The sequence below is a fragment of the Malaya genurostris genome, chromosome 2 (genome assembly GCF_030247185.1).
Source record: "Malaya genurostris strain Urasoe2022 chromosome 2, Malgen_1.1, whole genome shotgun sequence".
Taxonomy (NCBI): Eukaryota; Metazoa; Arthropoda; class Insecta; order Diptera; family Culicidae; genus Malaya; species Malaya genurostris.
This window is the reverse complement of record NC_080571.1, coordinates 238,328,918-238,353,704: the sequence shown is the minus strand read 5'-3', so window position 1 is coordinate 238,353,704 and position 24,787 is coordinate 238,328,918. Positions and strand designations below refer to the sequence as shown.

The 24,787-nt window shown below is 39.5% G+C and overlaps 1 protein-coding gene across 1 annotated transcript in view; it reads left to right on the top strand.

Annotated features, from left to right (window-relative positions):
- The window catches only part of LOC131428264 (uncharacterized), a 59,331-nt gene that overhangs the window by 32,012 nt on the left and 2,532 nt on the right, over positions 1 to 24,787 (top strand). The window contains exons 2-3 of the mRNA XM_058592064.1: positions 6,780 to 6,953; positions 24,075 to 24,184. Of these exons, the coding sequence (XP_058448047.1) occupies positions 6,780 to 6,953; positions 24,075 to 24,184 (284 nt within the window). The remainder of the gene's footprint in view (positions 1 to 6,779; positions 6,954 to 24,074; positions 24,185 to 24,787) is intronic.

Here is a 24,787-nt window from a genome sequence, read left to right as displayed (position 1 = left end):
GTTAAAAGGTGCATTTAAATTCATACAGTCGCACCTGCTAGCAGAATGCATCACAGATAAAAATATTTTGTGAATTTACATTTATTTACATGCACATATTAGGAGCAAGCAATTGAATGGAAAGTTACATTAAAAAATAAGCGGTTTGTAAATATACAGTCTTGTTCAATGAAAAACTAAATGAATTTCAATGTAATTTTACATCAATCAAGTTTTTAAATTAGATTTTCGTTTCAACTGATGTCTATTTCATAGTACTATCGGTTTACATGTCGTGTATAAGTTTCATTTTTTCTTTCTGTGATGTTACAGTCGAAACCAGTGAAATTCAAGCTAATCTAACATTAAGTTTTTTTTTAAGTTTTTCGGTCCGAGTGCCACTGTATAGATCTATATGTATCAATTATTCATTGCGCAGATATGGGCTTCTGCGGTTCAGTCGATTAACTGACGTGCTTTGTGATCTAATGTTTCTCGGTTCAAATCGCGCTGCTGCTATCGATCTTTTGTTTTGTCGTGTATACGACTTACTTTACTATGGGGTGCCTTTTCAAAATTTACCCTCTGAGAGAGTGATAAGTTTTTGATCGTAAATATCTCTTGCTGTATTTAACGAATCAACATAATTTTTGCTACATGCTATCGGAAATATCATCACAATTTTATGATAAAATATTCAGTTGTGTGACATAATCTCAAATAATTCAAAATTAAACTTTTCTGAAATGTTTGGTATAAACGAGTATCAACGAGGAAAATTCATAAAGCGCATTTGCCTTTCTCGTATTTTTAAAGCTCATAGCTCAGTGATTTGTGAAAGGATTTATATAATCTAACTACCAATAGAATCGAAATTTTTCAACTTAAGCGTGTAAAGAAATAGCATTGAAGTATTTCAATAGCACACTATTGAAAAACCTGTCTCATTTGACCCATGTCAACACCAGCCAATCAGAACGCGTTCTGAGGAAGAGAACAAAATTTCTGCTGCTGTACAACAAATCGTTCGAGAAAATGTACCGAACAGTGTTTAATATCGTAGTGAGTTCCACAATTTGGTCCTTCTGAAGGCAGGAATGAATCCCGTACAGCATCCGGATAGTTTCTTTCAATGAAATGCAAATCCGAAATGAAATATCGAAATTAAAATTCTATATGCTGCTATTTTTATAGCCGTTAGGACCGCCCATTAGTTAAAAAGCTACAAACGAAATCAGGTAAAAACAAGCCTCTCAACAAAAATTGGATCAGTTTGGATTCTATCGTCGTTTGCAAAGCTAGTTTCGCTTCCGACAAGAGCGATTACGTCACAGCTGCCAGTCATTTGCATTGGCGAAAAAGCAACGGTGGAGAGCATTACACAAAATCAGCCGTTCTAATGGCTCTAAAAGTTTTCTAAATAACTATTAGGATTTGTTGTTCGAAAATCGAAAGGAAATATCCTCAGCTTAGTGCAAATCTAGAACTGTTTGAATTGATTTTTGCACCTTTCGCTGTGTGAAATTCACAGTAATCGAGATCTAGTGAAGCCTTCTTTGTTTTGCGAAAAATGTGAAAAAGGGTAATGCTTGCATAATTCATACAATTGAACAACTAATTGATATTCGGAAGAGTCAAGGAACATGTCAGTTGTTTTCGTATTCACGACATCTAGTTATGTCTCCGACATTACCCACCCGCCTTTTTTTATTTCATTCGATTTCCAGCTATGTAATTTCAAATCACACAATTTTACTTGTTCTTGAATATAAATTTTTGTGAAAAACGACGCTCCATTGATGTGCATCTTATAAGATGTAAAATCATAAGATTTCTTCGAACTGTGTTTGGTGAATCAGGTAAAACGATGAAACGCAGCCAGATGTGATTTTTGTGGAAGGGTACTACTAGTTTCCGGTGGATTGTAGTATAATTCGGTATAAATTCGACAAACTAGTAGGTAATTATTTAGAAAGCTGAACGGCTTTTCTGGCTCGAAGAGGCGAATGACCTTAAGGTTAAAATCCCTATGATTAAAAAAAAAAAGATTAACGGCAAATGCTCATCTTCTAGAATGGAACCTGTTAGATAACCTACGGTAAATGCGCACAAATTTTGCTCTCACAAGGTGGTCCATTTAAGGGGCGGGTAGGGTCGAACACTTTTGAAAAATCATTTATTATTTTCTTTATATTTTCTTATAGTAAAACATTTCAAGAATATTCTGTGAAATTTTCAAGCCTATCGGAACAAAACTCAGCAAGTTATGGGCCTTTATATTTGCTTATCTCATACTGCGACAAATTAAGATCTCGGCACACAGGCCCAAGATTTCGGCTTCGATTGACTTAAAAACTTGACAAAACATTCTTGAAATGTTTCATTATAACAAATAACCTTATAACAAAATATGATTCTTTGAAAATGCTAGACCCTACGGCTTTGAGTAATAAATTGTTTCCATTGATTTCATAGACAAAAAACTTTAAACTTGTTTTCCTCGAAAGCAGGTTTTGAAAGTTTTGAAATGAAATTTTTTCGTGAAAAATCGTAGTTTTCACTTTGAAACACCCACCCCTTCCCTTATTAAGTGGATATATCGGGCAACCCAAATTTTACCATGGAACAGTACACCAAAAGAACACGCTGAAATTGTTCAGCTTTACATTCAAAACGAGGCCGACTTTTGGGCGAAAAAACATCATGTCATCATGTTAAATGGATGCGTTAATGAGTAAAATTGTAGAACTGAAAACCCTCAATTGATTGAGGAACAGTCTCTATACGACCAAAAAGTTACTGTTTTGTGTGGTGTTTGTGCAAATAGGGTTGGTTCCCATTTTTTTCCGAAACGATGATGGAGCAACGAAAACTGTTAATGGCGAAATGATTAGGTGATGGTGAAAATGGTTTCAATGACTCCTGGTTTCAACAGGACGGTGCAACATGCCATACAGCTCGACTAACAATCGATTTGTAACGACCATTGTTCCCCGGACGAGTCATATCGGAAAACGGTGATTTTGACTGGCCCCCGAGATCACCCGATTTGAAACCAACAGACTTTTTTTGGGGGGCTATTTGAAATCCAAGCCGATCGCTGATAAGCCAAGAACCATAGCTCAACTCAAAGATAACATACAACGTGAAATAGCCGCCATATTGATCTAAACATTGGGCAAAACGATGGAAACACCGAAAAAAGGGAACATTTTATACTCCAGACCAAAGGTGGCCATTTACGCAATATCATTTTCAAAAATATGGTTGTGACAATGAACCAAAATAAATTATAATCTAAACGAAATATATAAGAGTTTTTTCTTTCATATATTTTGTTCAGAAACAACAACTCGCATTGTTTAGTGTATTTTTGTATCGCCTCACGAAACTTTGAAAAACATTGCCAATAACCGAATATCTAATAAGCATTAATGTTGACGGTAAAACAGCTATTTCAAAAAATTCTTCAAGCTCTAAATCAGCAACCTGAAATCTTGTATGTCATGAATCCATCAATAATGAAAAGTCTAAATGCACGTTAGTCACAAAAAAGCATTATCAATGAATGGCCGTATATTTGGTCGATATATATATTAGTATTATATATAGTTTATTTGGACCCGGCTTAGTCGATATTTCAGCCGTCTTAAAAGCGACTATAATGCCGATTAACGACTGAATGTTGTCATAATGAGACATTAATCCATGCTTGTTCGTTATTTGGATGGATACAATTTATGGTTGAGTAGGTATTTGAATTGGAGTACGACAACACCAACGAAATCTTGACTTTCTTGACTACCACAAACGAATTCCGAAACACATTCCCACCGGAGACTGGGTCACACCAGCGTACAGGTGATTGAACCTAGTCGGAATTCTACGCAAATTACTACGCCATTTCCACGAAGAACCGCCACAGCGAGAATAACCTCCAGTCTATAAAAAAAATTACCATGTTGAGAAACGGATGCTACATCCGCCCGTCAGCAGTCCCGAAGAACCTAACCTAACTCCGTTAGGGCAAAATTCTTTCGTTTCACCGACGTCGCGAGAAAAACCACGTTAGCTGTCAAAATACGGAACCCGAAACGGCCGGGGATGGGCTGAGTACAAATCTGATGGGCGCGATCCAAATTGTCCAATGTTCGGGAAAGAGAGAGAACCCGACAATTCAAAAGCTGACCATCCCAGGCGAAGAAGAAAAACTCGAAAGAATGCGGTCTAATCTAGCAGAGGAAGCTATTCGGAATTGTAACGATGAGTTTTATTCCGACTTTTATGCGTCCATCTCCGTCGCCTCTTTGCTCCGGTTCCTCCTGGTGATGCGCCCCGAAAGAAAAAAAGGCACAGTGAGAGACCCGAAGTTTTGTCGGCCTGGTTTGATTGGGTCGTTCACTAATGAAGCTTGACATACATCGTCGGGGCCGGGGCTACCGGCGACAACGGACCTGATGATTGTGCCTGGGAAGAGATTAGGGCTCTCCTCGGTCATCTAATAACAATAATAGTTGAGTTCGAAATTCCTTCAAAGGTCGTCTAATTCATCTTCCGAGCCGATAGGCGTTGCTCTCGCGTAGGGTCTTATTGTTTGGGGTGCGGAGCGGAGGTGTCTCGGAAATGGATGGAATGCGGTTTGGTGAAATCTGGTTGTTGGACAAATTATTGTCAACCGAAAAAAAAAATGGATCGGCTTTGATCGCATGCGCATGAAACCGACAACCCAGCGGAGATCCATTTCGGAAGCAAAAAAAAAACAAGATGGCCGAGTAGGTATTTTAATTAATTTAAATGTCGCGTGTTACGTGCGACTACCGCTCGCGTACTATCCGGGTTTGTCGGAGGTCGGTAATTTTCTTTGTCCCTCCCCAGTGAAGGCAGCAGAATGGCACAACAGAGTACGTTTGATTTAAAGTTTCGTTGAATTACGACTTCCTGGGCGCACTCAAACTCGAACTGGTCCCCTACCCCCTTCCATGGCTCCACCATGCATCCGTTCAACCTACGCGTGACTCGCCGCCAAACTTACCGTGGCTGCGAAAGAACAGGTGTGCACATCTTTTAGCCGAAAGTTTTCAGTGAAGTTTTAGTTTCGTAGCGAAACGTATTTTACGAAAGAAATGAATAAAAAATTCCTTGCCCAAGCTAATTTATGTGCGAAAAATTCTGAACTCTTACAACTTACAACTCTTTCGTTTCGTTTCGTTCCTGCTGCAGCAGCAGTAGCAGGGTCCGTCTTTTCGGCGGCGCCACCCCACCGCCACCGACGTTGGATATTAATAATTCAAGCCGGCGCGCTCTGCTGGGACCGCGGAGTCAAATACTGTGAAAAGTGCAACTCACTCTCCAGGGCCGTTTGGCCATTGTGTTCGAAACGCGCTAAAGCTAAATCCATTGGACACCACCACCACCTAAATGACCACCCACCCACCGAAATGCTACTCGGTGGCAATTGATATTTGCAAACATTCGCCCCAAGTTTCCGAAATGTCCCTGAGGGAACTTGGATCGTAGGCACTTGGATAGTATCAAACCAACTTGTCAGAAGAAAAACATCCAGCTCCATTGGAATTGAAGATCGCCAGCTGCTTCGTACTTCCTTCCCACTTCGAGAGGTGTGTCTAAATATACATGGCATTCATGGTGGAATCCGGAAGCGTCGCATCCACAAACCAATATACGCAACGGCCAACGCACCCAACTGTGGGAAACGGAAATCTCATCTGCGTTTTCCACCGACCGTCAGTCACCTTCCGAAGGGACAGAAACTGGCAGCAGCAGCAGCAGCAGCAGACAAAGAAAGGCCAATTGGTTTCGCCTTTTCTTTTAATTAAATTAATTTATCACCAAGCTGGAAAGCAAACAACTTCTTCACCTTCAGCTCATTATTCGATTCTTGACTTTCGGAACGGTTGAGGGGTGGTTGGGAAACAGTAATTACTCACTCATCGGTGATGCTTTCGGTACTCGGTTCACTCCGTTTTTCGCTAATAGCTCCCGGGTGTTCTATCTCGCCGCCGCCGCCACCGTCTAAAAGGTTCTCCACCGGATGACTACCGAGAGTGTCCGGGCGAGACGTCGGGTGAGCCAGGCTGGTGGCAAAGGCGCTAGTCGAGCTGTTACTACAAGTGATCTCTCAACTCGAGGGGCCTTTGGTTGGATGGTGTGCTCTTAAAAGCGTGTAGCTCTCCACTCAAGGAAGTCAGTTTGAATGGAGGAATCTTAATTTCAATTTAAAGTTCACCCGCGAGACACTCAGGGCGCAGGTCGTCGGTTGGCATTGTAAACTAATTGATGATGCCGTTGTGAACCGGCGGCGACCATATTGTCCACCAAACACTGTCACTGCCCACCAGTAGCAGCTGCGGGTCACTTTGGGAGCAGGAAAACCAGGGCGCACCGTCGGCTATTGAACGGTTTAGGTTGAGTTCGCGTATATTGCATGCGTATAGCGGAAAACGATCCGGTTTTTATTTTTTATATTTTGTAATTGGTCAATTAGCCTGCGCGACGAGACGAACTCCGTCGTCGTCTGAGTATTGGGAGACTTTGTATGCCGATGAAATGGGCTTCTGAACAGCTGAACCACGACGCATACACCGTTAAGTGGACCGTGAGCTCATGCAAGTAATAAATTGCACTATAATTATAAGATGCCTCCGCAGCGATCATGGCTTCGTGAACCGCAAAACCTTTCTAGGACCTTCCACGGGGTCTCACTTTCCTCGAATTTTGACTCTACTGACTAACCAACACAAACTCACTGACATTCCGTTTCTCTTTCTACTCCTTTGCAGATGCTGAAACACGTGCAGATCTCTCCGATGCGCGGTCGATCGGACTCACTCTCAATGCGGTCGTCAACCTCCTGTGCATCGTCCCTGTGCGGAAGTCCGGAACCGCCGGGTGATCAACTACGTAGCCATTCGCGGGCCTCCAGCTATTCTAGCCTGAATGAAACCATACCGCAGGTGAGTGGGCTTCAAGTACAGAGCTTTAAGATCAATCGCGAAGCGACGTGCAATTTTCCACTACAATAGAATGCTTGATTTCAATGGTCTGGCTGTCTGCAATCAAAGAGCTACCGGTCTTAATGAGTCATTAACGAAGGCGGTGCCTGTTCAGAAGCTTTTAACTAAATTTAAATGCCTAATCACCGATTTACCATCAACCTTGGGAATTGTTCATTATGTTTTGATGACTGGATTTTCGTTTTTACCCAATTTAACTTCACAACCATAATCGGGACAAAAAAAAACTAAACATCCTCGCTGACTAGTCACCTATTGTTTCCATAGAATCGAGAATTTTCCCTGTCGTTGGCAGCAGTTAGCATGATAGTAAAATTTAATTATGCATTCCGAAATCGTTGCATTCGTTGCTGCCAGCAGCTTGGGAACAATTGAAAATCAGCGACCCCAACTGACTGACTGACGTACGCCAACTCCCCGCCAGATTCTACACTGCCACCAATCGTACGCACGTAACAGTTACGGATAGTGTTTGTTGTGCTATGAAGCACATTAGCATCGCAATGTTTTTCTCGTTGTTCAAAGTAGGGTGGCCCCTAATGTTTCTGCCTTCTCATTCAAAGCAATCGAACCGTTCTCATGCCGTTAGACTAGATAGTTTTTTTTAAACCGCGAACAGTGTCAAATAGTTTCACAAAGCAATATGGCGCCAGCTCATCTTTTGTTATGGTAGTGCGTTTCAACGTAAAACCGCCATTTGCCATTATGTGTTCGAAGTATGCTGCATAGTGCACTTGCATCTCCGTCCGAGGATGGAACTTCATTACGCCTAACCGCAAGCTCAGCTCGGCGCAGCTTCAATCGCATAATTGCAAAATATTACTAATTAAATCTCACTCGGAGATTGCGTTTTTTTTTTGTTCTTCTTTTGTTACGCTTCTTCTCTCTACTCCGTCCGTGTTGGTGCCTTCAACCCGCGGTTTTGTTGTGGAGATTAGTGTTGCAATTTTCTTCGTCTCGGTGTGTGTGTGTGTGTTTGTCGGCAGTACGTTCCCCGCAGGTGCAATGGTCTGGTTTGTTATCGCGATTTACCAGCCCACAACCGCCACCGCCACTGCAAGTGCAGTTTTCCCAGGCTACCGGCGTCGAGTGACGGATGGATCCAAGGTTTTGCGGTGGCCCAAATACCTGTGCGATGCTGAGCATGGCTTTTGTTTCACCTGCTGAAAATCGAAAGTTCCAACATCCGACGGGGTCGCATGCAACGAACCAAGTTGACGCTGTGTTTTCAACCGAGGGACCAAATTGAGATTTGACAGAACCGATTATAATGGTGTACCGTGTTTCGGCCGAAACTCAATTAGAAAAAGGTTTGCGAATACATCATTCGAGCAACATTTTGAACAATGGCAATGATAATAATAATAACCAGTCGCAACAGGGAATCACCGTTGCGAAACTTTTGTGAATTAATGAAGTTCAAAGGTAGCGAAAATAAAAATTTGCGAAAACGTGTACCTCAAATACAAGAAATCAAACCCTGAACTTTCACCTATCCGTTCGTTTAAACTATACTACCAATTGAATTACTCTGGATGTGATGAAACACATCTTCGAAAGTAACTCGATTGACCAGAAATCCGTACTTATACAGGAACCCACTCGGCATGTTTACCACTAGATAGAGTGTTGGTGATGCTCATGCGACATATCTCATTGTTGGGTAGAATTTGTACATTCACTTCAGTTTTGCGATTGCAGATGGGAAAACTTTACCAATATGAGTAAAAAAAGTTTACTAAAATAACAGAGAACAGACATCCATGTAGAGATTTCAATGTGTATAAGAAATTTAACAGTTTTTTTGGCTAGGTGAAAATCAACAAATCTCCTATAGAGGCGCTTTGAGTAACTCAAGGCTCTTGCGTTCGAGCTTGAATACAATGATAATTCTTACGTGCAAAATCGTACACAGCGGTGATTTTTGACGTATTTTCACTTGTATGCTTTATATCGTTTTCTTTTAAGGAGTGTATCGATAAGTAGCTAGCAACATTCAAACAGTTATTACTCTGAAATGGCTAAATTTTTTGCAGCGTGTTTTGCGTTGACATGTTTGTTTACATGGCATTAACAGCTGTGCAATCGATTGGTTTCGGTACAGTTTATCGTTTCAATGATGAGTCGAATTGAACCGGAAACGCGAAAGAAAATTCTGCACACTTGGTGCTCAGAAAATGGTGTCACGTACAACGAAATTGCGAAACGGGTGAAAGTGCACCACACCAGTGTCAAAAATATTATCGAGTAGTTCGGAAAGACCCATGAAGGATTGGCCCCGATCCGATAGGAAAAGGGTCCCAGCCAGCCTGGCCGGGACTTAAAAGTGGTTGAGTACATCAGGAAAAACCTGAAAACGTACAAGAAATAGAAGGTGCGGAAAAAGTCCCTGGTACAGCAAGTTCAGGCCAAAACAAGAGCGCGAAAACTGTATAACCGGATTCTACAGAATAAAGACGGATGCATCCTGATCGACGACGAAACCTACGCCAGGAAAGACTCTCGAGCGCTGCCCGGACCGCAATATTATACGAAATCGGTGTACCAGGACCTGGACGACGCTGACACCACGGTGGCGATGGAAAAGTTTGGGCAAAAGGTGTTGATCTGGCTAGCAATTTGTACCTGTGGTTTGCGGTCGTCGATTTTCTTCACGAAGGGCACAATTAACACCAAGGTGTACGAGGAAGAATGTTTGAAGAAGAGAATACTGCCACTGTACTGAAAGCATAAGGCTCCTCCTCCTTGTGAAACTCACTACGATATTAAGCACTGTTCGGAACATTTTTCTCGAACGATTGGTTGTACAGCAGCAGATATTTTGTTCTCTTCCTCAGAACGCGTTCTGATTGGCTGGTGTTGACATGGGTCAAATGAGACAGGTTTTCAATAGTGTACTACTGAAATACTTCAATGCTTTTGCTATACACCTTTAAGTTGGAAAATTTCGAATCTATTGGTAGTTAGATTATATAAATCCTTTCACAGATCACTGAGCTATGAGCTTTCAAAATACGAGAAAGGCAAACGCGCCTTAAAAATTATCCTCTTTGATACTCGTTTATACCAAACATTTCAGAAAAGTCTAATTTTGAATTATTTGAGATTATGTCACACAACTGATAATTTTATCATAAGATTGTGATCATTGTTTCGATGGCGTGTAGAAAAAATTATGTTGATTCGTTAGATACAACAATAGATATTCACGATCAAAAACTTATCACTCTCTCAGAGGGTAAATTTTGAAAAGGCACCCCATAGTAAAGTAAGTCGTATTCACGACAAAACAGGTCTTGGAATTTGAAGCAACGTATATTAACAAAAGAGTTTCACCCTTTGTGCTATTCACAGACATTCGTATGTAGAATTCACAGTGAAACCCAAGCGAAGAGAGCTGCTTCGTTCGTTCATTAGTTTATGAAGATGTGCGCCAGCTGATGAGTACGCTTCATGAGGTTAACATTTGATGAACGGTTCTCATATTGAAGATGCCTGTGAGAAAACTAGATTCATAACTTTTCGTTCCGATGAATATTAACTGAAAAAATATAGCTTTTTGTATTTCTAGGATAGATACACAGTATAAACTCCCAAAATGCAAAATTTAAGCCCGTTTCAAAATGTTTGAAATATTTGTGAAATGTAATCAAATTTAGTCTTGGAGTACAAATTTTCTGATTAAAAAATGATTTCAGTAAACTTAAACTAAAAACACTGTAAGTATTGTCTGTATAACCTTGCTTCGCATCTTGTAGCACGTCGTGAGTTTATGTGTTAACTGAGACTGAGAGCACAGGCAATTTACCAAGCAAGGAAAGTGGTCTGCTCAGTAGCATATACTCTCACGCCTCCAGTCTCTCTCTAACATAGGTCTCTCATTAAGTTATGTCAAGCAAAGTGTTCACAGCGGGTGTTTTTTGTTGCTTCGTTCGTTTGAGAATTCACAATACAAGTCCTACTTTAAAAACACATCGTTTGAAGCAGTAAATTTTCAACACATTCAAATTTTAAGTCATTGTTATATATGGCAAGTAGTTCGATCACTTCACTTTTAAGCTAATTGTTTGTAAATTTATCCTAAATTAAAGGCCCAAATATTCATAACAAGACAGCTGGATTCAGATTCAGAGGCAAGCGAGTGACTCACAACCTCAGTTATCAGGGAATAATTTTTCCCGATTGTTATTATTATTTTTAGTTGCCACAAATGAACTAGCTTCGTTAACCTTTGTTCACTGTAAAGTGATTGATTACATTTTGTAGCTACCGGATTATTTTCAATTTGTGTCGATAGGATATTCTTCAAAAAGAGAATATATATAATTTGACAGCTATCAGTCTCTTCAACACTCTAAGTTTCTGCGCTTCACCCTCAACTAGTCAGCGTATAGCAATTCAAATCTAACTACTTATGCGACTTTAGATCTAAAGACAGGAGACAAACTTCGAACAAAAATGATCATTTAATTTATTGAGATTTCGATTTTTTCCATATTTTTGCCTTTCTCATATGCAACCACTGCGAAAACTGGCTTTTGAACCGAGTGTCATATACCATTCGCCTCAATTCGTCGAATACGCAAAATTTCTGTGTGTGTATGTGCGTATGTGTGTATGTAACGTTTTTTTGCACTAACTTTTCTCAGAGATGTCTGAACCGATTTTCACAAACATAGATTCAAATGAAAGGTCCTGTGGTCCCATAAAAAATCCTGAATATTATTTGGATCCGACTTCCGGTTCCGGCGTTCCCATAACTCCCATAATGTGCAAAAAAATGAAAATATGTGTTCTAACCTGTGCTAACTGTGCGCGACCGATTTTCTTAAACTTAGGTTCAAATGAAAGGTCCTGTGGTCCCATACGTAATTCCAGAATTTCCGGATCCGGAAATATCACTGAAAAGGGTGAAAAACCGTAAAAAAATTTCTAAATCGACCACAAATCTTCTGAAATTTATAGTTTTTATCAGTAGACGGTCAAACAAACCGATTTCGGGTATTCTTTTAAGAATCGAAGAAAATTATTTTGAAGAATATCACAGTATTATATATAATAGTATGATTGATATGAGAAAGGCATCATTACACCACTAGGTTGATTAAAACAGTTTTTTTTTGTGTTTTTAAAACTATTTATTCGTGATTTATTTCATTGCTTATGCTGCGACATACAAATTAAATTTTTCAATTTTTTCATTGTTAACTGTTCAACAAGAAAACTGATTTATTAAGTTAAAATAAAGCGGCAGAAATGAAATTTGGCGATGCATCTCATCTAACATAGACCTGCTGTACCATAGAGCTACCCGGGCAATATCAAGAAAGCTCATCTCCAAATCGAAGCTTACGTACAGATACACTAGGCATAGATGGTGAGGTTCTTGCGTAATGATTCGCTAAATTATCATTCACAAGTTTAAGAAAATGAATTCACCTTGATCCATATGTAAGAGAACGAATTAAAGTAAATACAGTTTGTGACGTTTTTTTTTCTCTTGCTCGTGTTTAACGTGTTTAACGTAAGCGTAAAACATTGAACAAATTATCCATCTCTTTTTTCACAATCTGCGCATTTCTATCATCTGATACGACATGTCCCAGCACGTTTCATTGCTTAATTCATTCAGGTTCAACAAAATCCTGCTTCTCTCAGCTAAGTTCCTTTGTACTACCTGGGGGCATAGTAACTTTCGAATTGGGGGACTCGCCAGTGCACCGGTCGGCTCTGAATGAACCTTCGGTCGCCAGATAACCGATAATTGTTCGCACACCAATCTACCCACCGACGATGTCCACCCAGATGCTGCCCAGGTGGTAAGTGACTTAATCGCTGTTCGATAACAGGTGGGGTGCTGCCACTAATCGTGTTTTTCTTTCTGGGTGCTGAGCCACCCGAGCCACAGCGAATGTCGGTAACGGAAAGAAAGTAGCCATGACCGGACCCACTATTTAAAGTTCGCTGACAGCTGCAATGATGATCGGTAATTAGCTGTTTCGGTCGTAAAGGGCTCCGGACCAGACTCGACGTGGTAATTTACGGATGAAACTTTTCCAAACTCCAAAGACAAAGACTGTTTGCTTTCGTCAGATGAAGATAAACGCAAACAAACGAACGGAGGGTGGAACCTACAAATCGACAAATTGGTACTGTTTAAGTTGATCCCAGTTGATCGCCTAGACCGTAGGACTGGGACTCGTTTTGCTCAGCTGCTGGTGAGAAAGTTCAGCGCGGAAATCATACCGATTATCTAATCTTCATGAACAAATCAATTTAAACTCACTTTCATTTGTGGGCAATTAATTTTACCGCACCAATCGTTTCCACAAAACACACATCCCCTGTATAGGTGTTTGCAGATTCACCCCCGTTTCGTTCCGTCCAACCGGCGAGGGCGCGAAACTTCAAGATGAGAAATGTCAGCTTTTGTTGCACCGCCGATGGATCTCCTATTGAATAGCCCCGGAGAAGAAAGCGCGAGAAAATCGTTCGCGATCGCTTTTAATTTATCTCACTAGCGCAACATCACAACATCATTGTTTTAGTAGCGCGCCCAGCCCTACGCCAGCGTCATCTAGTTTTGCACCGAGCCGCATTGTTACTGTTATTGTTATTGGTGCGCTGCTCAACGCAGTATAAAAAGGCTACGAATTTGAAGCTGGTGGAATATCTCCCCTTCCACCCGCGCCCGGTGTACTTCGGGGTGCTGTGGGAAATGTGAACGATTTCGCCATTTGTGAAGTCACACCAGCATTGTGGGGTTCCGGGGACAGACGACGACGACTCGGTGCGGGAAATGACTAACCGCTGGGAAAATGTTGAAGGCTATCGCCTCTTGCCGACGCAACAGATGGGGGCCGTCGATGATCCGGCGACTGGAAATAGCCGGGATTCTCGGTCGCGGAGTTTCTCGAGTTCAAATAATGTCTTTAATTGAAATTCATTCTCGCCGTTATCCCGACAGACTGGCATTCTGGCCGTGCCGTGGGTTTGTACCATAAAACTTGGAGAAGTTAAATTTTAGGTAAAGCTCGTTTTTTGCTGCTGCATAAAATTTCCATCAGTAGCTTTGAATGACGACGCCGTAACCAAATTAAATATCAACTTTGCATTGTCGTTCAGATTTGGACACGGCCCAATGATAGTCGGTTGGTTCCCTCTCTATTTTGGTCTTCCTTTTGCCCGGCCCCGACAATGGTTCTATTTGTGTCTCCATTATTCGTGTCGCACAATGGCACTTTTCGACGGTGGCACGCGAATCATTGCCCCGCGACGTTATGACGCGGCCACGTGCACCATCTGCCAAATCGTGCACATCAACAATTATTACGCATGGAAGCGGATAGAACCTCCCGTCACAACCGTCCCTCGCCGATTCAAATCTACGTCAGCTTATAATCAGTTTTTAAAACACTCAACCGCCACTGCCGGTCCGCGGACTGTCAGAGTGCCGCCAGAACGGTTCGTAAACTTCTCTAAATGAGTAAAAACAATCATAAAAAAACGACGGATCCTTCCGGTCCCGAGCGGTCGTCAGTCGGCAGAACAACACTCCCAACGATTCGTCGTGTGTGTGCTCGTGCTGCACACTGCCAGAACACAGGCCGCCATGGCGAAGGTTTTCCATAGACAAACCCGGAGAAAATGGCTGAAAATGTGCAGCTGAAGCCGCCGCACCGCGGTTGTAAATCTGCAGAACTATTCTTTTTCCCTCTAAACGCAGTAATTTGAGCCCTTTCGTTCTGGTGCCGCGCGCACGCGGTCTCGGTTTTGTGAACAACGGAGAACTTTGTTGTGATTTAGTTTGCTTTTGAACACGTGCCGCTGTGGTCTTTGCGGAAGCACACGTGGCCGGATGTCGGTGGTATTCCGGGGAGTTTTGCGAACTGGGTAAATGTTAGCCACAGTTTGGTTTTAGTCGGAATCATCTGGAGAGGATGCTAGTTTTCGAAAGCTAAGCTCAGTTTTTGGCACTACTTTTCTTGTGTGGAATTCGATTATTCTTTTCCAACGAACATCAACTGAACTTCCTCCCATGTCAACATACGGCAGTTGGCTTGTAATACCAATATTCTATGCATTGAACTTTCAATCCGCTTTACGAAAGAATGCACCAATTTGAAGCTCCAAACAATTGAATATTATATGCACTTTACCAATCCGTTTCTTCAGACTTTAGACTCCATTAAAAATGTACAGATTGCTCAATTTTCTAGAATCGCCAATCGTAAACTTGTCATCAATTGATCTAATCTAGATTAAAAAAAACACTTTTAAATCCCTAAATCTGCTTTCATCGTTTCGATAGCAAAATGAAACACTTTCGTTTCATTTCGTTCGATTTCGGGGAAACAGATTCAATATAAATTGATTCCGCCTTCCGCAAAATCGCACCCGCCATCTGTCGAGCGGAACGGCCACCACTCACCTAGAAGCAGTCCCTTCATCAACTGTCGCTGGAGGCTCGGCAGCAATCAAATTTTCTTCTACCACTTTGACGTGGTTTTCCTGCCGATCAAACACGTCCCGGACGCCAACACAAAGATTGCGTCGCAAAACATCTGCTTTGCGAAGTCGTCTACAGGCAGACCAGGTTTAGCATCTTCCCGAAGCTTACAATTTCATCAGAACAGGAAAAGCGTCCCCGAAAAGGACAAACGAAAATAAATCAACACTTTTTAAACTGCGCTTCCATCTTTCCGGAGAAGACGACAGCAGATATTTTTTTTTGCAGGCGGAAGTTAAATATCCTTTTTCTCGATGCGTGCATCTGTTGCGGTTTGACGTGCCGAAGAATTCGCACCGTGTTTGGTTTGTGCAAACACCACCGACTCCGGACAGGATCGGCTAAATAGTTGCGGTTAGGTCATTTCACGTTTGCGGTCAGCGAATAAAAGATACCGACCATTAATTTTATGGTGAAATAGAAAATATTTGTTCACGTTCCTTCCAATGTCCGACTTCCAGGCTTCCGAGCGGTCGAATGCCGTTCGGGATGTTGCAAACAGCAGCAGTTTGGCTGCAACCCTGGCAGGCATTACGCAGCACTGGCAGTTCAACCAGATTGCAGTTGTTTTGGTTATCCCCCTAAGAGTCTAGAACGAAATGTGGAATGGTATCAACTTTCGATAAACAGTCACTTCTGAAAGGTCTTTCGAAATCTTTCCACTTACCCACGGTTCACCGGACCGGAACGCGGGCGTTTTTGTTCTCGCTGACGGCCAGTTCTGACATTCAGCTGCCGGTTGGTGGCAGCTGAGTGGCGTAGTTTTTTTTTGTTTTTTTTTTTCGTGGCGGACCTGCACATGGCAGTCCATCGGTATGCAAATGTAGAGGCACGGTTGCAATCTCATAGTGTTTGGAAAAGTATAGTGTTTCCCAATCACTGGCGCGGCGGTTCCCTTTAAAAACAACCCCGTCGGGAAGGCGCGTTTTTTTTTGTTTTTGTTTCGGAACCGGGATCAGCGGGATCGAATTTCCGTACCACAATGTTGGGAGGTACGAAGTGAGTAGTGCCATCGAATGCCAGCATTACTTTTATTATTGTGGAAACGATGGGAGCACGTGGAGCATTATTTGCATTTTCACGCCTACTGCGAGTGTTTGAGAAAATATTTGCGACATAACGATGACTGTTCCATAATTCATCTCAGCATGATGTGTTGATTCAGCTTCAAACGCGACCAAACACATGACGAACTGACTAACTGACTGCAGCGCTGTGATAACTTATGAAATATGCATTATTTATGAATCATCAAATTTCTTATCAAAGTAAAAGAAAAACTTGTTCATTGATGAAATATAATGCTCCGGTAATTTTGTTCTTTTTTCTTAAACGCTATTTGAGCGGGTTTTTAGCAGTGATGGCCCAGCACACGAACCAGCTCTCATACAGTCCGTGTGCTGTACCTTTTCAAAAACACGCACACGAAGTGTGAAGCACACGCTCGTGTGCCGTGTTGCTACTAGATCGAGAGTCGTATGCGTCGAAGAAACAGCTCGCGATGCTGGCTCATGAGCTGGAATGGGGAGCTAGCTCGTGAGCTGACTCATGTGTTAGCTCATGTGCTCACTTTAGTCTCCGTTTTTTTAATTTGATAATAACATTTTTAGGCACACAGTGTTCGCTCTTGTATTGTCTCTTGTCAGTAGGTGGACTACACAAATAGCACACGCTCATGAGTCTGGTTTGAAAAGCACAGCACACGAGCTTAATAGGCACACACTGCATGTATAGAGCAGCTCGTGTGCTGAGCTCGGATATCACTGGTTTTTAGCTCAAATTTTAAATTAAGAAAATCGATTGTCAATTTTACTTGAAGAAAAACTAATCCAGTTCCAACCCCAACTGCTGTCAAATCCATACATTTGACAGTAGTTGGGGTCGAAACTGGGATGGGTTTTGCTTCAAGTGAAACGGATAAATTATGATTGATGAAATTACACTAGAACAGAGTAACAGAGGCTCTCTATTTCATCTGAGTTCTTCAATCATATGAAGACGAACATAAGAAAAGATCCCAAGTACAAATGACAGTTTCTCTTCGTATACTTTCTCTTTCGAGTATCACGGTCCAATCAACAATCCTTCCCATCTAACACTTCACATAGGATAATAACCAAAACCACCAACTTTCGATATGTACTGTAGAATTTATTGGAAATTGCTGGAATTTGCTGTAACAATTGAAAGAGACTAAGTGAAAAGTCATTTGCACTTGGGACCATGTTCATCGAGATATCTTTCAACGTACCAGAACAAAACTGTGGAATGTTTTTAAAATGTTTATTTAAGTTTTTGTCACACTTTTCCATTAAAAAGTGGTTTTAAATCCTTTAGCGATCTTTTTTTCCATTAAAAAACAAATTTACTTTTCAATTTAGGAATCATTTTCGTCTCAAGTTTTACAGTTCGTTATGTTTCTGATCGCATGATCTTTGTCAAAACTGAATACCATTTCTCAAAATTATACCACTATTCAATATTAGATGACTGATTAGTAATGTTCACTTTTCACTTGTTCAAATAACGATTGAACACTTCTAAAATTACCCGCTGAGTAATAAAAATCTTCAAAACTATGAGATGAAAAGTAATCCTTAAGTCACTTGATTGCGCTTAAGTCACTTGAAAGCTATGAAAAACAAATTTTCTTTCTTCTTTCAATTACCATCAACAAGGTTTGGTTTTGATATCGATGACATTAGTTTAATTATATTATTGATATTGATGTTTCAATTAAACTGTTTCGTCTTCAAATATCTAGAGAGTGCGTGTTAAACACTAAATAAATAGCCATTAGGGCAAATCTAGTAGCACTGGTGTCATTCCGATATATGTCAACATAACGCTGTTAAGTGTGTGTACACGGAAAATAAAAACTACCTATTATTTGACTTCTTTTTTACTTAATTTTGAGTTCTTTCGAACCTTTTTCTTTCATTCGCTCCTTGCGTTGTTGTCAAAATACAAAGAGCAAAACCACCCAACAGCGAGAGTTTCGTTCAATAAGCTAAAATAAAAAAAAACCGTATCAACCTTATATTGAATCAATACGACTCAACTGTAGAGCAAATATAACTAACCATTGAGTAGATATAACTCATTTTTGCACGTGCCTTACGGAAACTACCTAGAGCCACTTAACCTATAATTAGGTTACTGAACAGAACCCCCAAAATGGGCGGAATGTACTTAAAATTAGGTTGTTTTGCGGTTCCGTGTATGTTTCATCGGCAGTGCATCTAATATTTTCATATTTTTAAAAAAGCCAATCCAAATTTTACCTACAGTAAAATTTCGAATGTAAAACGAAAGGAAACGAAAACGACCCAATAATTTATAAAACTCTATTCCAAACTGGTTTCGAAAATATCGTATGTTGTCTTACAGTTGGTGTTCGGCCCTTTTGAGAAGAATTCTGATATTTTGAACCTGAGAGTGCAATAGTGTAATATTTTGTTTTAATTACTATATTTTGGTTTTAAGCTGATTAATAGAATGCATAAAGGACCAACGATAGGATGAATAAAAATCCATTAAGATGAAATTATAAACATATCATAAAGGTTTTTAGTTGTTTATTGAATATCAGTTCAATTTCCAAAAAATGTTAATCAGTTCTGAATGTGGAGCAAGGCGAATTAAGCAGAAATATGTAATAGTTATAGTGATTTTAGTAGCTAAATCGGGTTTTTTTGGTAAAGTCCATACAAATGAGATGAAACAGGGAGCCGTTATCTTCTTACAATATACTGAAAACTTACTCAATAGTAACAGTAAGTTATATTAGTTATGAACACTTCTTTTTTCACACAATCGAGCCATAGAAAAGCAAAACTGATAGTTATGAATCCGATAGGAGTTGGAAAATAAACTCAAATGTCATAACTCAGACCAAAAATTTCATCTTCACAGAAAATAAAAAGTACCTATTAATTCACTACTTTTTACTCAATTCTAAATCGTTCTGAATCTTTTTCTTCATTCATTCATTCCATTGTTGCCAAAACACAAATATAAAAACCACACAACGATAAAAGTTACACTAAAACTGAGTAAAACGCTTTCAAATTTAAGAATCGAGAGTTTGGAAGCGTTTTACTCAATTTTAGCTTAACTCTTACCTTTGTGTGGTTTTTATATTTGTGTTTTGACAACAATGGAACCAGCGAATGGAAGAAAAGATTCCAAACAGCTTAGAATTGAGTAAAAAGTAGTAAATTAATAGATACTTTTTACTTTCTGTGAAATGATGAAATTTTTGGCACGAATTATGACACTTGAGGATATTATTCAACTCCTACCGGATTTAGAACTATCCGTTTTTCTTTTCAACGGTACAATCGTGTAAAATAAGAATTGTTCATAAGTAGTTGAGGATTTACTCGGTATTATAGACGTCAGACAGATGAACTTTCTAATCATGAATAACGATTTTTAAAAAACTGTCTTTTAAGGTTTTTGGTAATCTTTCGCGTTCTGAATTCGTTTTAAGTTGCTGTAATGTAACGAAGTATCCTAATGCAACATAATGCTCCTGTGAATTTATAAGGCGTGCTCCGAATTGACGAAAAAAACGTGTTTAATCCACCTAGCAGTGAGATGATACCTATTTTTATCAATCCGCATGTGTTTTTTGCATGAATATTCTTCGGTGTTTAAGTTTTCATGACATTATTTTAATGACCGTCGTTTTAAGCGACAATTTGAGATTTTAATCACTCATTACTCTGTAATGTCGAAACTGCAAATCGGATCGAATTTGAATCTAGAAGTGTGATAATCGATTAAACATGCCATGATATGTAAGTTCCACTCTAGAAATTACGGTAATTTAAGGTACTTCCAGAGCCGGTATTCAGGAACCAGCATAACCCAAACCGATTCGTATGGCCATATGACGAATAAATTACAACAATTTTGAGTCCAACTTTGAAGCTTTTCGGGATTGTCATCTTCTATATCGTTTGAATTTTAAAAATTCATCATCATGTAATTCGAGAACCGGAAGTCATAATTGGATAAAATTCATTAATTTTTGTATATAAGTTTGTTTTAATTTGAATTTTTGTTTCTGAAATTTGATTAGGCTTTTTTTGAGAAAACGTTTGAGCTTTGAGAAACGATTTTATACTGGAACCGGAATTCTTAAAGCGGTATGGCCGAAGTCAGATAAATTCACCTGAGTAGCGGTATAGTTTACATTTGTTTCAAAATATTTGAAAATCAGTTAAGACATCTTTGAGAGATCATAGCACGAATTAAATTTTTAGGTGCCTTCTGATCGACAACTGAATACCACTAAAACTGAAAAAAGTTAATTTTTTTATCGACTATCCAAATCTGCTAACCCGATAAACCTGATTAATTTATGTGGAATAGACATTTTTATACTATTCTGACTGAAAAGCAAGATGTTTTATAGAACCTTGAAACTTTTCATTTGAATCTTAGATGATTCTTAGATTTCATTTGAATCTTAGATCGGTTCAGCCATCTACGAGAAAAATGAGTTACACAATTTTGATTTCGTTTCACATATCATCCTGTAGTTCCAGAACCAGAGGTCGGAACCAAACATAATGCAGGAACTTTGTTTGGGAGCATACGACTTTTCGTATGAATCTGAATTTGTAGAAAAGAAATTTTCCGAGAAAATTAAGTGAAATTATTTGTCACACACGCATTTGCTGATCTCGACGAACTGATTCGAATGGTGTATGGATGTTATGTTGTTCCAGCATTTATTGCTGTAAGTAGTTTAAAACAAAATAATTAGAAAAAATTCTGCCATCATCTGGTTTATATATGTCATATTCGAACGATTATGTTGCCAAAAACGAGCCGTGCCAAAATCGGTCCGAGGCTAAATGTCATGAAAAAGGATGCTGTACACAATCCTTTTGGTACTTAGAAATAATTGTATGTAACAGTATAAAAAATCATGTTTTCCGTTGCTCCCAAGCATTTCTTTGTCATACAGCGCTCAAAACTCTTACTGCTGGAATAGGGGGAAGAGTCGCTTACAGAAAAATTTCGATATCTCCGTTGAAAATGGACGGATTTTAACAATCTATGGCTTGTTGGTTAGGTATTACCGTGCGAAATCTAAGTCTGAAAACATATTCTGTTTTCAAGGTCAATTGTGACAGATACTGTCAAAAAACTGAAAATTTTGACATAAAACTTCGTATAACTCAAAAAGTAAACATCCGATCTCAAAACCATTCAATAGCGATTTGAGTGACGGGGAGACCTTTCATTTGCGACTAGTTTGATCAAAATCGGTTCAGCCATCTCTGAGATCTCGACCTCTTAGTTGACAACACACATACAGACACACACACACACACACACACACACACACACACACACACACACACACACACACACACACACACACACACACACACACACACACACACACACACACACACACACACACACACACACAGACATTTGCTCAGTTCGTCGAGCTGAATCGATTGGTATATGTCATACGGCCCTCCGGGCCTCGGAAAAATTTTCTGAAGTTTGAGCGAATTCTATACCTATTTTTTATATATATATATATAAAAATAGGTAAAACTATACGGCATGTATCTTTTCTTGAAATTTATCAGACCATATCATTTTCGAAAGTTTTTACTGTATCAAAGGTTGAGATTTTTTTTAAAGGTTGATCGATTGATCTGACTTCTTCACCAGTTGTAACATTTTTTCTCATTTTCCTTCGACTACTACAAAAATTCGTTGGCTAGGATAGGACCAGACAACTGGCTTCTTTTTCCAAGATCCCTCCCACATTATCTCAAAGACGGACTGAGCAATGAATTCATACTCTACTGCTCGTTTCATTGTGTTCAAGTGGGTAACTTAGCATAATCCTTTTATATATACTCATATATTTTTGATATATTTTACCGACCTGCTGAATCTAAGGAGCTGACTCGTTGATTGACACCCGTTTTAGACTTATTTTAGCAAACATTAAACAATGGATTGGTTTTCCTAGTATCCAACAGCAACTTGTACGCATAACTTGTACGAAAGCTTGTATCGTCTTGTTGCATAAACAGATCACAATATTTTGTGAATTTACAGATTTTTTCGTGCAAATATTTGGAGCAAGAAATTAAATATAATGTTACTATACAGTTTTTTTTTTATTTTTCAAAATACTTCAAAAGCCAAACTAAGCGTTACATTAAATATACAGTTTCAGTTTTGGCTACAAGCAAAATCGACATTAGTTTAGTCCAGTGATTCCCAAACTGATCCCTAGCGCCTACCTGTGGTCGCTAACTTATTTTTAGTGAAATAACTCCAAACACGGAACTCACTCCGATTTCTCAGCAACGGATAAATCGATTTTCACAAATCTTGATTCGAATAGAAGCTCTCCTGATCTAAAAACATACTGTGCAATTTCATCTAGATCCGACTACCGGTTCCGAAATTTTAGGGCGATGAGTGTCAAAATTTTCAAACCATCATACAAAATGACGATGCAAAACCGATACGCATCGGTATGAGCTGGTACGGAAGAATAAAACCCCGCCGCCTTTGCGAACGAAGCATGCAGTGAGTTTTGTTCAATTTAGTATAGCTTGTACAGGATAATGAAAACATACAACGTTTTCAAAACACAAACCGAATTCATCGGCACCAAGCACTCATGAGCACATGTTTTCAATTGTGTTGAAGAAACCAGACCTCCGGTGCAGCTGGATTAAAACAGGGTTTTTGTATGTTTTGTTGCAATCCCTGATCTGCGATTTCAATCTTCGACTTTCGATAATCAAATAAGAAGAAGTTTTTGTTCGGAACTTCAGTATATACGGCGCACTTTGCTGCAAAATAAAAGTGTTCTGCAATTAGCAGAAACTTCATGGCTGCTTAACGGTTTGTGTTGAACTGCTAGGTGACATAACAGTTCAATATAAACTGTTATGCACTGATGAGTGAAAGACGAAACATACATGAATACCAGTTCGTACGCTAGATAAAAAGTTTCTCCACACTTGCCTTACGATGGGAAGAACCTCTACGTACTGCTCCGTGTGTTTATGAATATAGCTACATTCATATCAATAGCATTGTCCTCAACAGACACGGATATGCAATTCTTCACATTTTTATGTTCAACACAGTGAACTTTTTCGGCTACCTTCGCTTCATGTTCTTTCAGAAACTGTTTATATGTAGCATTATTCGATTTGTTCAACTGCACTTCTTGTACCTTGTTTAAGTCGAGGCACATTTTTGCTACAATATTGTTTCGATTTAGCTTACTGAAGTTCGAGTGCTGGTCTTTCTTGAATCAATAACAATTGATCTTTATGGTATATTTAATGTCTTCATTGTACTTTGTTTCTGTCACCGAGCCTGTAGCGACACGTCTATTTAAATCAATGCACTCTAGCCAAGTGAGAATTGTTGCCATGTTCGATTACCATGATCTAACAATTTTGCGTGACTGATCGTTTATTTCAGTTATTAAATTTTATTCCAGCGCACTTAACAAGATTTTCGTTTCTCTAATTTTTCAGACCACCATCAAAATCTACACGGCTTGCCTTCGTCAGGATATTGAATATAAAACTCTCGGGATCTCGTACGATGCGACCAGCAAGAGTGTCGTTCAGCAATTGCTTAGAAGGTGAGTTACATGTTTATATTGTGTTTGTTTTTTGGGTAACTGTCCTTGCCCCACGTTCATCTCCGCTCCTTCCCACATCTTTCCACTATTATCAGAATCTCTATGCAGTAAATTAGCTCAGAGAATAGCTTTTAAACACATCGTGTTCTGTTCGAATTTTTTTTTTTCGGTATGACAGAAGTATTCCAAATTTTACATTTTAAAATTACTGCGATAAAGCACATATATTTGAACTAATTACAACTAATTTAGACGATTCCATACATTTAAGTTTATGCAAGAGATTCTAGAAACCAACCAACAGTAAGAAAATTGAAGAAGCCTTCAGGAATACGTAGTTTATTTACATCCATCAGTTCAAGAAGAGTTAAAGCATAAAATGTTTGTAAGCCAATTGTCGTTATACTGTAGTAAAACAACGTTTTTCGAGTGACTTAAAAAATAAGGGACCCTCCAAAATTTCAAAATTGAATCGACACTCGCGAAGCAACGGCACTAGAATCTTACTTTCAAAACATCATCTGTTCCATATTACACGCTACTCCCACTAACCAAACAGAATGCCATCTTTTCACTGAAGTGAAAACCCCGTCCCAGCAAATC